Source organism: Astyanax mexicanus, chromosome 17, assembly GCF_023375975.1.
Source record: "Astyanax mexicanus isolate ESR-SI-001 chromosome 17, AstMex3_surface, whole genome shotgun sequence".
Lineage (NCBI taxonomy): Eukaryota > Metazoa > Chordata > Actinopteri > Characiformes > Acestrorhamphidae > Astyanax > Astyanax mexicanus.
In genome coordinates, this window is record NC_064424.1 from 23,932,853 (window position 1) to 23,947,612 (window position 14,760).

At 40.6% G+C, this 14,760-nt stretch overlaps 1 protein-coding gene across 2 annotated transcripts in view; it reads right to left on the reverse strand.

Moving 5' to 3' along the window:
* The window catches only part of ap3b1a (adaptor related protein complex 3 subunit beta 1a), a 93,565-nt gene that overhangs the window by 13,305 nt on the left and 65,500 nt on the right, over positions 1–14,760 (reverse strand). For both annotated transcript variants that reach the window (XM_022676194.2, XM_049466390.1), the window contains exons 24-25: positions 13,073–13,157; positions 6,821–6,918 (exon numbers count right to left, since the gene is read on the reverse strand). In XM_022676194.2, the coding sequence (XP_022531915.2) occupies positions 6,821–6,918; positions 13,073–13,157 (183 nt within the window). The remainder of the gene's footprint in view (positions 1–6,820; positions 6,919–13,072; positions 13,158–14,760) is intronic.

A 14,760-nucleotide genomic window follows, 5' to 3' on the forward strand; every position in this document is an offset into this window, starting at 1 on the left:
TATGCTTTAGCATCCTAACAAGTTAAACCAGCCCTTTCTTTTCTTTCTCCTCCGTGCTGGTTGTGTTTCGCCGCGCTCTGAAAGCTGTTGTTCGGTTAAAAGGGCGGCGGTGTAAACTCAATCAGCGCTCATTTAGGAACGCTCGCGGAGCTTCACATTAGCGCAGCGCTAAGTGCTCGCATAGTCTCGGTGTCCTCCACTTCAGCATGCTCTCAGGGAGCGTGCGCACACAACACTTTGCAGACTGCCTGCGTTTTAAAAGCACACTTGTCCATTAAACATTTGTTTGTGTTTGCAGAGCCGCTACTCGCTACTGGCGCTAGCGCTAATTTTAGCCGGTGTGAAAGGCGCCAAGTGTGGGCGAGGACGTTCAATTAGACAAACTCTTTTCACTCAGGATCTCAAAGAATTCTTGATTAATCTGGAGCGACGAGCAGCTGATGGCGTTGACAATCTTAATTGAATTTATTTTACACGCATGAAAATAAACGCGTACTATTGTGTGGCTACCGTATGAGCTATCGTTCTGTAGGTTAAATAGAAGTTCAGGGAATAAATGCGAGAGAACACTGGAGCGGCCTTATTGAATCAAACAATTAGGCACATTTAGTTGACAATTGGGAATGAAAAAAACTAGACATACCCAGGCCTGATTCTGCAAGTCCTGTTGAATCCAAACACTGGTTAAGCCAGGGATATACCCAGTAGTTTGGCTCTACTTTTAGCCCTGAATTTTAGTCTGTGCCAGTTGAACCGAAGTCTGAAGATCTGTCTTCAATCAAAGTGGACAGTTGGAGTACTAATGTGAAGGGTGCTCAATGGACAAGTCTGATTTTGACAGTTAACAGGAACAGTGTGACTGAATTGTTAAATTAGTAAAGTTTGGTAGAGGGGGGGATAATCTTGTGGAGTCGATTTTTCAGGAGTTGGGCTCACCCCCTTTGTTCAAGAGAAAGAAAATCTTAATGCTTCAACATGCCATACAGACTAGAGTTGACCCTAGTCTTCCAATTTGTCATCAATCGGAGTGGAAAGCTATAGTAGTGGTGTGAGGGGTTTAAACTCAAATTTGTTGCGTCTTGATTGCATTTCAACCACTTCTTAATCACGACTCTAAGTGTAATCAATAGTGACCACTGCATGATGACTCAATCTGAATGTGTACCGCTAACAGATAAGAAAAAGTGAGCACTAAAGTAGTTCTTATTACATAGTTTCAGGGGATTTTTTTGCAACCGAATCAACAATATGTTAATCATGTTGACAAATAGCGGCAAATTCTCTGTATTTCTGACTTTTTTTCTCAAGAAATAGATGCCCTGTGCTGCAAACCACAGTTGTCAAAGAGCATCCAGGCTGTTATCAGTCACAAGTCTAAAAGCTAGGATCTGTCTTGGTATGGGGTTGCGTCAGTACACTTCTAAGATGCTCTAAGAGCAACAAATACCGCCTTTAAAGACCTCATATTCAGTGACGTCCATGCAGTTTTCAACAAGACAACGCAAAATCACATGCTGCACACATTACAACGGCATCAAGTTAAAAAGGACAGGAAGGTAAGGCCTGCAGTAACTTTTGTGACTTTTGACTGAGTCATTGCTTTAAAAAAAGAACTTTTGTAGACCGTCCATTTCTAAGAGGATTCAGCACTTACGGACCAAAGGACCAATCAAAAGGGGCGTTCTCGGTCTGGATCAACTGAACCATATGAGTATTCTGTTATGCTTGATCTGCTGTGTTATGCATGTGTACACAAAAGGGACAGAATTTGCCAGAATTTGCCAACTGACAACATTCTATAAACCAAACAGTTTCAACTATAGAAGGAACCCATATACAGTGAGTCCAAGAAGTATTTGATCCCTTGCTGATTTTCTTCATTGGCCCACTAATAAAGACATGATCATTCTATACTTTTAATGGTAGATGTATTCTTACATGGAGAGACAGAATATTAAAAAGAAAATCCAGAAAATAAATCTAAGGAATATATATTAATTGATTTGTATTTCATGGAGTGAAATAAGTATTTGATCCCTTAGTATTCATTAGCAGTTCTGGCTTTTACAGACCAGTTAGACACTCCCAATCAACTTGTTACCTGACCTGAAGCCACCTGTTCTCACTAATCACTTGTGTGAAAAACACCTGTCCACAGAATCAGACAGATCACACAGATTTCAAGTCTCCAACATGGGTAAAACCAAAGAGCTGTCACAGGACCTCAGAGTCAGAATTGTTGACCTTCACAAAGCTGGAATGGGCTACAAAAAGATTAGTAAGGTGTTGGATGTGAAAGTAACAACTATTGGTGCAATTATCAGAAAGTTTAAAGAGTATAACATGACAATCAACAGACCTCGGCCCGGTGCTCCAAAGAAGATTTCGCCTCGTGGGGTGGCAATGATGCTGAGAACGGTCAGAAATCGTCCTGCAACCACTCGGCAGGAGTTAGCAAATGACCTGAAGGCAGCTGGGACCACAGTTTGCAAGGAAACAATTGGCAACACTTTGCGCAACAATGGATTCACATCCTGCAGTGCCCGAAAGGTACCCCTGCTGAAGAGAGCACATGTGGAGGCGCGCCTCAAGTATGCCAATGATCATTTGAAAGATGAACCAAGTTATTGGGAGAAGGTTTTGTGGTCAGACGAGACCAAAATTGAACTTTTTGGCCTCAACTCCACCCGCCATGTGTGGAGGAAGAAAAATGCTGCCTATGACCCCAAGAACACTGTGCCCACCGTCAAGCATGGAGGTGGAAGCATAATGTTTTGGGGGTGTTTCTCTGCCAAGGGTACAGGGCTACTTCACCGCATCACTGGGAAGATGGATGGAGCCATGTACCGCACAATCCTGAGGGACAACCTCCTCCCCTCTGCCAGGGATCTGAAAATGGGCTGTGGTTGGGTCTTCCAACATGATAACGACCCTAAACATACAGCAAAGGCAACAAAGGATTGGCTCAAGAAAAATCACATTAAGGTCATGGAGTGGCCCAGCCAGTCGCCAGACCTCAATCCGATCGAAAATCTATGGAGGGAGCTGAAGGTCAGAGTTGCCAAGCGACAGCCCACCAACCTTCATGATTTAGAGAGGATCTGCAAAGAAGAGTGGGCCAAAATTCCCCCTGGTGTGTGTGCTAAACTTGTGGTTAACTACAACAAACGTCTCACCGCTGTGCTTGCAAACAAAGGCTTTGCCACTAAGTATTGAGTGTGTTTGGCAAGAGGGATCAAATACTTATTTTCCTCATTGAAATACAAATTAATTAAATTATATTCTTTAAAATTATATTCTGGATTTTTGTCTTGATATTCTGTCTCTCCATGTTAGAATATATCTACCATTAAAAGTGCAGAAGGATAGTGTCTTTATAGTGGGCAAACAAAGAAAATCAGCAAGGGATCAAATACTTCTTGGACTCACTGTAGATAAGATAAGACATGCTAAGACTTAGGAGTAGTTCATTAGTGTGCACACTAAACTGCAGTATTAAACCAAAACTAACTGGACTAAAACAGATTTAATGTAACAAACCCTTGAACCTTCGTTTGAACTGTGGTCCAGACTTTCAAACGTAAAAACATTGTTAGAAATAACTTTGCAAACCTTACCAGACTACTTGTTGATACCTAATTTCTTTCCAATTTTATTCAAACAAATCGCTATTGTATGGGTGAAAAAAGACCTTTTAAGGTCATTTTAGTCAAAATATTAAAACTATGACTACTCTGCTGTTCAAGTGTTAATTTAGTTGAGAACTTATTTCCACAGTGTAAATGAGACAAAAACTAAAAATATATTATTTTTCAAGGATTCAAGGAGATTTTATTGTCATTCGCATCACATGTGGTACATGAGGTGGACCGAAATTGTTTTATTGTCATTTCGCACTATAAAGCGCACTTAAAACCATCTAATTTACCCAAATCGACAGTGCGCCTTATGTATGAATTCTACCAGTCAGGTTGTAAGGAGCAGTAAAGCCACTGAAGTCCAGCGTAATAAAATCAGTAAAGGTTGTCAGCACTAACGCTGGAGCAGCATTAGCATTAGCCGCTAACTGCAACTCTAGCTCTTTTGCCATTCAGAGGTGAGCATATCGGGCTGTAGTCTGCTTGTTTAGTGTGTTAAAACAAGCTACGGTTGGTTAACCACTAACTGATAGCACCCTGACTTACTGGTACTCTCAGGGTTCCTCAGTGTAGCGCTATCGGGCAGCATTAACTAGCGCTAAGTTTACTGTAAGTAAACGGAAGTGCTTTACTCACCCAAATAACCAGGTTTCAGGAGAGAAATCTGTTACTATTGCCGCTTAAAATGCACCTTGACCAGAAAATAGACGTTCATAGATAGTGCACCTTATAATGCGGTGCGCCTTATAGTCTGTAAAATATGGTAAGTAATATTTAACAACTGGAATCATGACAAAACACATGACAATACAAATGAACAAATAAAAGCTCAAAAATAATGTAAATGACTAAGAAATAGCTATTTTGCTCTTGTCGAAAAACAATTACTGCAATAAGAAGCCTTTGGGGATTTAAACCCCAACAATGTCAACAATGTTCTCTTTGACTTTAGCTCCTTTTGTTTCATAAACATTGTGCTGTACTCTTTAGTCATCGCTGTCTGATGGCCATCAGGCATAGGGAAGAAAGTTGTACATAACATCAGCAGACTCATCATGAGAAGAGACACGCTCCTCAAGCCGCCATCAGAACTCGTCCAAACTAAAAGGACGGTCATCATCGGACTCAACGGACATCTGTAAGCATGTTTGGGTTTGCGTCCGTATGTGTAAGAGGGAGATTCGCCTGTCTCTTTCCATCAGCAGGGCAGGGAGGGGTTGGATGGGGTGAAGGAGGCGGTGTGCCTCCATGTGATGCACATAAACAGAACAGATTTAAATATAAAACGGTTTATTTGACTGAGTCTGAACGCTCCACTTCACTCAGGCTCAGACCTGCCACTACTGCTAAACCCACTCATCAACCACACATACACACACACACACGCCAGGCACACCACATCCCCAAACACTCCTCTCCTGGCACAGAGTGTATGCATGCAAGTGTGCGTGTGTGTGTGTGCTCCAAGTTCTGTATGAATGGTTTAGAGTGTTGTATAGCGAAGCAAACAGACTGATCAGGACATGCAGAGTTTAGGGACCCACCACAGTTCCCTGAGGAAGTTTGTATGTGCATGTAAGGATGTGTTCCAAAATGTGTGTAAGATTTGTAGTGTAAAGTCATGTGAAAAAATTAGGACACTCCATGAAAACCTGATTTAAAACCATTCCCAGACTCATCTGCATCTACAATCGTCTTTCTAAAGGCTTCAAAGATGAGACCACTTCAGATCTGGTCATGCTGATCAACTTACCTCAACAATCGAGGTCAAGCCAAACTAATTCCACAGGTTTAAATAAGACAGGCTCCTCCAAAAACCTTTCTCACCCTGTTCCAATCATGTGCTGCAGCTAGTGTTGCTCAGTATACTATTACTAGAAAAGCATCTTAATACTTTATAATTAAAAATGGTACAATACCCCTTTTATTAGTACCTAATTGGCCCCAGGCACCGAAAATGGCAAAAAAAAAAAAAAAAAAAAAATGTCGTCTTCTTAGCTTAATAACTCAAAAATGCCTCAACACATCAGCATAAACCATATACAGCTCCGGAAAAAAATAAGAGACCACTTAAAATAATTAGTTTCTTTGATTTTACCATATTGAAAACCTCTGGAATATTATCAAGAGGAAGATGGTTGATCACAAGCCATCAAACCAAGCTTAAGAACTGCTTAAATTTTTGTACCAGGAGTGGCATAGAGTTATCCCAAAGCAGTGTGTAAGACTGGTGGAGGAGAACATGCCAAGATGCACAGAAACTGTGATAAAAAACAGAATTCTTCCACCAAATACTGATTTTTGAACTCTTAGAACTTTATGAATATGAACTTGTTTACTTTGCATTATTTCAGGTCTGAAAGCTCTGCATCTTTTTTGTTATTTCAGCCATTTCTCATTTTCTGCAAATATATGCTCTAAATTACAGTATTTTTATTTGGAATTTGGGATCAACGTTGTCTGTAGTTTATAGAATAAAACAATGATGTTCATTTTACGGATTCAGAAACTAAAGTGGTCTCTTAATGTTTTCCAGAGCTGTATATGGCTAGAAAGAGCTAGAAACAAATCCTACTGTTTCTAAAAACAGCAACGTCATCGCTCTACAGTGAGGGATCGGAGAATAATAAGCGCCCCTTTAAAGTTTCTTTCAAAGTAAGTTCCTGTGACTAATTTACTGCTTTATTTCTCAGACCAATATATGTTCTGAAGTATAATCCAGTGTCTGAGGTGAGCTCTGTGTCATCTTTGAGTTTCCCTGTGGCCACTTTTTTTTGGCTTCTACCAAATTTAAACTTATGTAAATTTATATGCATAACTGTATGTTGAACACAGAGCTACTTCTAGACAAACACTTTTCACCCTTCTTAGCAAATTCAACAACTACTGCACACCACAGTATTCTACCTATACTATGTACATCTAAGGGAAGTTAAGCATAAAACGGTCAGTCATTGATCCCAAAAGAATACACTTCTGGCAACAAGATGCCATGTTGCCAGAAGTGACTTTTGTTATGTTAGAAGCTGGATATATTATTTAATAGAGGAACAGATATGATGTCTGAAAAAAATTCAGTGAAAGTGCAGGTAGAATATTCCTGGGCTGTAGGATGGGTGTGGAAAGCAGCTGCTGGACACAGAAATAATCTAAAACATTTCACAGTGCTGAAAATTCCTTACCTTGCTCTTTGTTGAAATCTTGTTCGGTCATAGTGACGGGTAGCAGGAGCTCTCCCACAGTGGGCTGAAGAGACACGCTGAACTTCTCGGCTTTAGTACTGCAGAAAGAAAACACACACTTCATTAACACACACATGTAAACATGCATACATATCAAAATATTTACCTAAGCACTCATTTAACTGTGCAATATTTAAATCATAGCCCATTTTATGATCTAGAAATGAAATTCATAAAAGTGATTGGAATCTGCACCTGCTTACTGCTGTACCTGATCAATTTTGGAATGTATAACTAGATGGATGGATAGAAGTACAACCGAACAGATAAATGGAGGTACAATTGGATGAATGGATGGATGGACGAACAACTGGATGGATGGAGTTACAACTGGATAAATGGATGGATGGATGGATGGATGCATGGATGGAGGTGGTACAACTGTATGGACTGAGGTACAATAGGATGGATGGATGGATGAACGAACAACTGTATAGTTGGATGTACAACTGGATGGATGGATGGTTGGATGGAGGATTGGATGGACAAATGGATGATGGATAAATTGAAGTACAACTGCATGGATGGATGGATGGATGAAGGTACAATTGGATGGATGGATCAAGGTACAATTGGATAGATGGCTGGATGGATGGATGAACACCTGGATGAATGTATGTGTGACAGGATGGACAGATAAAGGTACAATCGGATAAAAGGATGGATGCATTGGTATAAAACTGGATGGATGGATGAAGGTACAACTGGATGGATGGATAGATGAATGAAGGATGGAAAGATGTACAAATGGATGAATGGACGTACAACAGGATGGATGGATGAATGGATGGAGGAAGGTACAATTGGATAGATGGATGGGTGTACAACTAGATAAATGGATGGACGGATGGATGATGGATAGAGCTACAACTGGATGGACAGATGGATGGATGGATGGATGAAGGTACAGTTGGATAGATGGATAAAGGTACAACTGGATGAATAAATGGAGCTACAAACTGGATGGACAGATGGATGGATGGAGGTACAACTAGATGGATAGATGGGACTACAACTTGATGGACGGACGTACAACTGGATGAAAGGATGGATGGAGGTACAACTGGATGGATAAATGGAGCTACAATTGGATGGACAAATGGATGGATGAAGGTACAACTAGAGAGATAGATGGGACTGCAACTGAATGGATGGATGGATGGATGGATGGAAGTACAACTGGAAGGATGGATGGATAGATCCCAAAGTACTTTTTTCAGCCAGTAGCAATTACACAATACAGTACAGTAATACAAAAAGTACAGTAATATATACAAGAAATTCTACAAGTATACACTATATTATACATTATAATTATACACATTTGAAAGCTCCCCTAATCATCATTGTTAGAGGTGGAGTTACAGACACTGCAGAATGAGTTTTCAACCATTGAAGGGTGCACTAGCCAGGTCTTATATCACAAAAATATAATTAGCCAGCCACACAGACACACCAGGAATCAATGACTGTGGCATTAGTGGGAATTGAACCGCTGAACTCCTGATAATAATGCCAACAATTACGACATTTGTGCCACCCAGGAGGCCATTCATTCTTACTGCCAATAATATCTTTTTATTACTGGTTATCACATCACATCATCTCTCAAACACAGTTTGAGCATTGGGGTTATCCTCTACGCTTTATCAGAATCAGAAACACATGTAAAAGAAAACAGTACAGATATTTAGTTTGTTCTGAAACTCACACTGATTTAGTGATGATTTGAAGAAACTAATCAGGAAAGTTCAAACTAAACCTAAACAACTCTTCAGTTTACTGTGCAAACACATACACACACACCTGGCTAGGTATGTTTGTGTGTATATGTGTGTGTATATGTGAGATTGGCACTTTTGGAGTGGATTGATCCCCTCCTCTCTCATTAGATCCATTTCTCCAACCCCAGATCAGCTTTCTGATAGGGTTATTGATCGCAACAATGCTGATCGCCTTCCCGCTCCGCTGTGGAACAAGCCAATTAACACTCAGACTAAGTGTTATTGCACAGTCAAAGGATCAATCACATCTCACACAGTACAGAGAGAGAGAGAGAGAGAGAAAGAAACAGTTCTCATTCATTCATACGGAATAGACATAATGCATTGATTACTGGTGAGAGAAGAGCGAAAGACATTAAGCCTCATTTATTAGGTCTTATTTATCTTTATGAATTAAATTCCACCGACACTGATATTAACCAGCTAAACATCCTGATATCTAATAATTAGACATTGTCTGATAACATTAGTAAATCAGTGCGGATGATAATAATTACATTACATGTGAAGTACCACTGGTTCTCATAGTCAGTGAGTTTTGGAATGAAGGAAAGGAATGACAATTATTTAAATTAAATTTAAATGTATTTCTACAGTGGTTTTTACAATAGATGTTATGAAATGTTATGAAGCAGCTGTCCAAATATCCAGGTTAAAGTCTCCTTTAAACAAAACAGTGTGTGGTGAAACTACCTCCACCATGTTTGGAAGCTGTACATTGGTCTGGCTAGCTCTCACTGTGAGCTGATGATCTGACTCGAGTAGTTAGAATAGTTACAATCTACACTAAGAATAGTGTGTGAGCGAGAGAGAGATCGAGAGAAAGAGAAAGAACACAAGAGGCAAACAGAGAGTGCGTGAGAGCTAGTGAGAGCTAGTGAGTGAGAAAAAAAGAAGCATAGAGAAAGAAAAAAGAGAACAAGAGAGAAAAAGAGAGCAAGAGAGAGACAACACAAGAGGAATAGTGAGAGGATGAGAGAGAGCAACAGAAAAAGAGAACCAGACAGTAGGGGAAAAAGAGGAGAGAGAAATAAAAGCGAAAAAAGAGCTAAAGAGTGAGGGAGAAAGAGACAAAGAGGAAGAGGAAGAAGAAAGAGGCAGAGAGAAAGAGATGCAGAGAGAAAGAGAGAGAACAAGAGATAGACAACACATGGAAAACTGTGTGAGAGCTATTGAGTGAGAAAGAGCAATAGCGAGAGTAGGCGAGAGCAAGAAAAAAAGATAACTACACAGTGAAGGAGAAAGAGGAGAGAAATAAAAGAGAGAGAGTTTGAGAGTGAGGGAGAGAGAGAGAGAGAAAGGAGGGAGGGGCAGAGAGAGAAAGAGAGAGAGAGAGAGAGATAGAGGGCAACAGAGAGAAAAAACACAAGGAAAACAGAGTGTGTGAGAGCTAGTGCATGAGAAAGAGGAATAGTGAGAGGATGAGAGAGAGCAAGAGAAAGAGAAAAACAGAGCTATAGATTGAGGGAGAGAGAGAAAAAAGGAAGACGAGAGAGGCCGAGAGAAAAAAGAAACAAAGACGAGATAAAGTGAGAATGAGATAAAGAACATTTGAGACAAAAGGAGAGAATGTGGGAGACAAACAATTAAAGGGGGTGAGAGATTAACAGAGAGAGAAATAAAGAGAGACAGAGCAAGAGACAAAGAAAGAGAGGTGAGAGAGAAACAAAAGAGAAAAATAACTAAATATAAAGAGAAAGAAAAGAAGCAGAGAGAAAAAAAAGACTAAGAGAATGAATGAGAGATATAGAAAGCGGGAGATTCAAATAGAGAGCGTGGAAGATAAACAGGTGAGAGCGACAGACAGATAAAGAGACATATAGAGAGAGAAAGAGAGAAAGAGCGAAAAGAGAGAGAAAAGAGAGAGAGAAAGGAAGGCTAAGAGTCACAGGATAAGGATCAGGGTGTAGGTAGCTGTAGGTCTCTGTGCACAATACAGCATAAGCTCTTTAAATCCTCAACCAAACAGCCCCCTAACTGAACACACACACACACACACACACTCACTCTCTCGCAGCAGTGTCATTGAACTCTCATTGGCGCGATCATTAGCAATAATCCACCTTAGCGCTGCAGTCTGACCTATTTATGGTGATGTTATTCACACCCCGCCATTGGCCGGTATCGATCACAGCCACCTCGCTCTAATCGAAAAAAGAAAACAATTACAAGCCTCCGCAAAAAACGAGGGAGAGAGAGAAAAGAGGGAGAAGAAAGCAATCATTCCAAATTAGATTATTAAAAAAATTAAATGCGGATTAGCCGCAGGAGCGCCGCAGAGGTAATAATTTATATATATATTAAAAAAAAAAAAAATTAAAAAAAAAAATCACACAAGGAGAGCGCTTCATTCTGGCCTGCGAGAGTGAGAGCATAATCACTCGCAGTAATTCAATCTGTTAATGACACGCTTTCATTATCATAACCAACTGAGTGTGGGAGAGAACCAGGCGGAGTGTGTGTGCGCGCGCGTGTGTGTGTGTGTGCGGAGATTTGCCATTGCTGAATATTGCTGAGGCTGCTGGAGACAAACTACAAACTACAGCAAAACCATCTCAACCATACTTCCACACTTTAATACACACTATACAAAAGTTGGACACAAGTCTTCTTGTTTTGCATAAAAATTCCTGCTATCCAGGAGACAAAATTCTCATGAGAGCAGCCAACAACTCAACTTCTGAACCACATCCAAGACTTTTCTTCTCTTCTCTTTTTCTTTCCTTCTTCTATATTTGCACATGGTTGGAACACTACATTGGCAAAGGTATTTGGACACATGCTCATTCTTTGTCTCTTTTTAAATCTAGAGTATTAAAAGTCATCTAAAAAATACTAAAATCAATGCTGAGAGATTTATACCCCTCCAGTAGCCTACACATCTGGCATTTGGCATGGTGAAAATAGACTCATATCTTCTCCAGAGAGTTCTATTCTATTGGTGATGCTTCTCTACAGGGACTAAACCAGCTGTATGTGTGTGTATTGCCATCGTCAGCCAGAAATGAACTGAAAGTAGCTAAATACATTTATTAGAAGACGTGTTAGTGAACATTTGTATATATAGGGCCATGTATTTTATGCCTTGCCACTGCATTGAGCAAAGACTCTTAAAACTTAACTTACACTGATTGGCGTGGTGGTTTGGAAGTGAGGTGTGTTCAGGTTAGTGCTGGACGATATGGCCAAAATTTATATCACGATATATTCCATAATTTCGGTATATAATTTCGATATCGACATAAATATTTTGAAGGCCTAAGAAAAACTTAAGTCTTTAAAGCCTCCTTTCACAAAAACTATATAATACTTTAGAAATAAAAAATGGTCAAAATAAACCAATGATCACTTTTAATCACTTATAGCAAAATAAAAACATGACATCTCTGTCAAACACAAGCCTATAACCTATATACAGTACAAGCCAAAGGTTTGGACACACCTTCTTATTCAATGCGTCATGAAATGAAAGAGTCATTAAAATAAAGAAAACGCATTGAATAAGAAGGTATGTCCAAACTTTTGGCCTGTACTGTACATATTACCAATATAAATAACTTTACATTTACAACAGAGGCAAAGCTTCTTATTGTTCCGTAAACAAATTTAACAGATCAAAACAAAAGTGCTTCAACCAGGATAAGGAAAAAAAGCCTTTATATACATAAAAGGAGTTTCAGCGCTAGAGATTTTCAGCGCGAGAGATTTTAGATGCTGACCGGAGCGCGGCCGAGTTTCAGCGTGAGAGATTTCAGTTCGAGTTTCAGCGCGAGAGGTTTTAGATGCTGACCTGAGCGCGGCCGAGTTTCAGCGCGAGAGATTTTAGATGCTGACCGGACCGCGGCCGAGCTTCAGCGCGAGTTTCAGCGCGAGAGGTTTTAGATGCTGACCGGACCGCGGCCGAGCTTCAGCGCGAGTTTCAGCGCGAGAGGTTTTAGATGCTGACCGGACCGCGGCCGAGCTTCAGCGCGAGAGATTTCAGCGCGAGAGGTTTTAGATGCTGACCGGAGCGCTGACCGGAGCGCGGCCGAGTTTCAGCGCGAGAGATTTTAGATGCTGACCGGAGCGCGGCCGAGCTTCAGCGCGAGAGATTTTCAGCGCGAGAGATTTTAGGGGCCGAACGGAGCGCAGCTGAGCCGTGTTTCTGTAAATAATACATATCGATATGACACAAAAATTATATCACCGTTATTGAAACATTTCTTATCGCGATAAATACCGTTATCGAATTATTGTCCAGGCCTAGTTCAGGTACATTTCTGGTGTATGGCTATCTTGGCAATGGAAAACATAGGTGCACCATTGACTGATCAGAACCTAGACAACAGTCAGTCAATCATCAGACGTTCACTGCTACCTTGGCAACACAGGAGCACATTTTAGCAAAATAAAAAGGGGACACTCTTACCACAGCTGGAAACTGGCTCCCTGGGTGGAGTCATTAAAGTCCACGCCCATAGACACTGTCGCCGATGCCTCAGGCTCCAAACGCTCTGAGAGTGAGAGAGAAATAAAGGGTGAGAGAGGGGGAGATGGGCAGAAAAAGGACATGTTTTTGTGAGTGAGAGGACAAGGACACCCTGAACGAACAATCCATCAATCACTCTTACTATCACTCCGGGAGAAAAAGGGAACACATCATAGTCTGCAAAACGAACAGGAACATCAGAGAGAAAGAGAGCGAGGGAGAAAGAGAGCGAGAGGAAGAGAGAGAAAGAGGGAGAGAGAGAGTGAGAGCGAGAGAGATCAAGACAAATTAAAAAGCACATGAAAAAGAAAAGTAAGACAAGCTAGAATAAACATGAAACTGAGAGAAAGAGAACAAGAACGAGTTCCAATATGTCAAACTCATGGATGAAACCACAGTAATATTAAGCTTGCTTTTGGGATCGCAGCCCTTTAGGATCTGGTATAATAGTAAACTCACCGGTATAATCGTATCCTTTTGGATTCTGAGGTAATATTAGGCTTGCTGTTAAGATCGCAGCCCTTGGAGATAGGCTTGCTTTTGGGATCATAGCCCCTTGGGTTCTGATATAATTTTAGGCTTAATCAGAAAAAACTGCCAGTTTGGGTTCTAATATCATGTAAGCCTCACTGTTGGGATCACAGCTTTTTGGGCGTTTATATTATGTCAAACTTGCTGATAGGATCACAGCCCCTTGTCTTCTGAAATGGTAAACTCATTAACGGCATTGCAGCCTTTCGGTTATAATGTGTTTGATTTGCTGATTGGATTGTATCCCATCGGATTTTCATTAAATGTATTAAACTTACCAATGGGATTGTAACCTTTGGGGTCTGATATGTTAAACTCACAGATGAGATCATAGCTCTTTCTATTCTAATATATCAATAATGGTATATCAGGCCTTTGGTTTCTAATATGTTGAACTCACTGATGGGATTGCAACACTTTGGGTTCTAATATCATGTTAAACTTACTGATGGGATCGCAGCCCTTCGGGCTCTGATATCGTGTTAGATTCACTGATGGGATTGCAGCATTTTGGGATCTGAAATTATGTAGACTAACAAATTAACAACAAGCCTTTGGGGTTTTAGATCATATCAGATTCACTGCTGGGATTGCAGCCCTTTATGCTGTAATATCACGTTAAGACTCACTGATGGGTATTGCAGCCCTTTGGGATCTGATATCATGCTAAACTCACTGATGGGATTTCAGCCCTTTAGGCTCTAATATCATGCTAAACCTATTGATGGATTGCAGCCCTTTGGGCTCAGAAATTATGTTAGACTCACTGATGGGATCGCAGCCCTTTGGGCTCTGAAATCATGCTAAACACACTGATGGAATTGCAACATTTTGGGCTAAAAAAATATGTTAGACTCACTGATGGGATCGTAACAGTTTGGGCTCTAAAATCATGTTAGATTCACTGCTGGGATCTCAGCCCATTTTGGCTCTAATATGATGTTAGACTCACTGATGGGTTTGCAGCCCATATGGGCTCTGAAATCATGTTAGTCTCACTGAAGGGATCGCAGCACTTGGGGTCTGATATCATGCTAAGCTCAGTGATGGGATTGTTACACTTTGGGCCCTGAAATCATGTTAAGACTCACTGATGG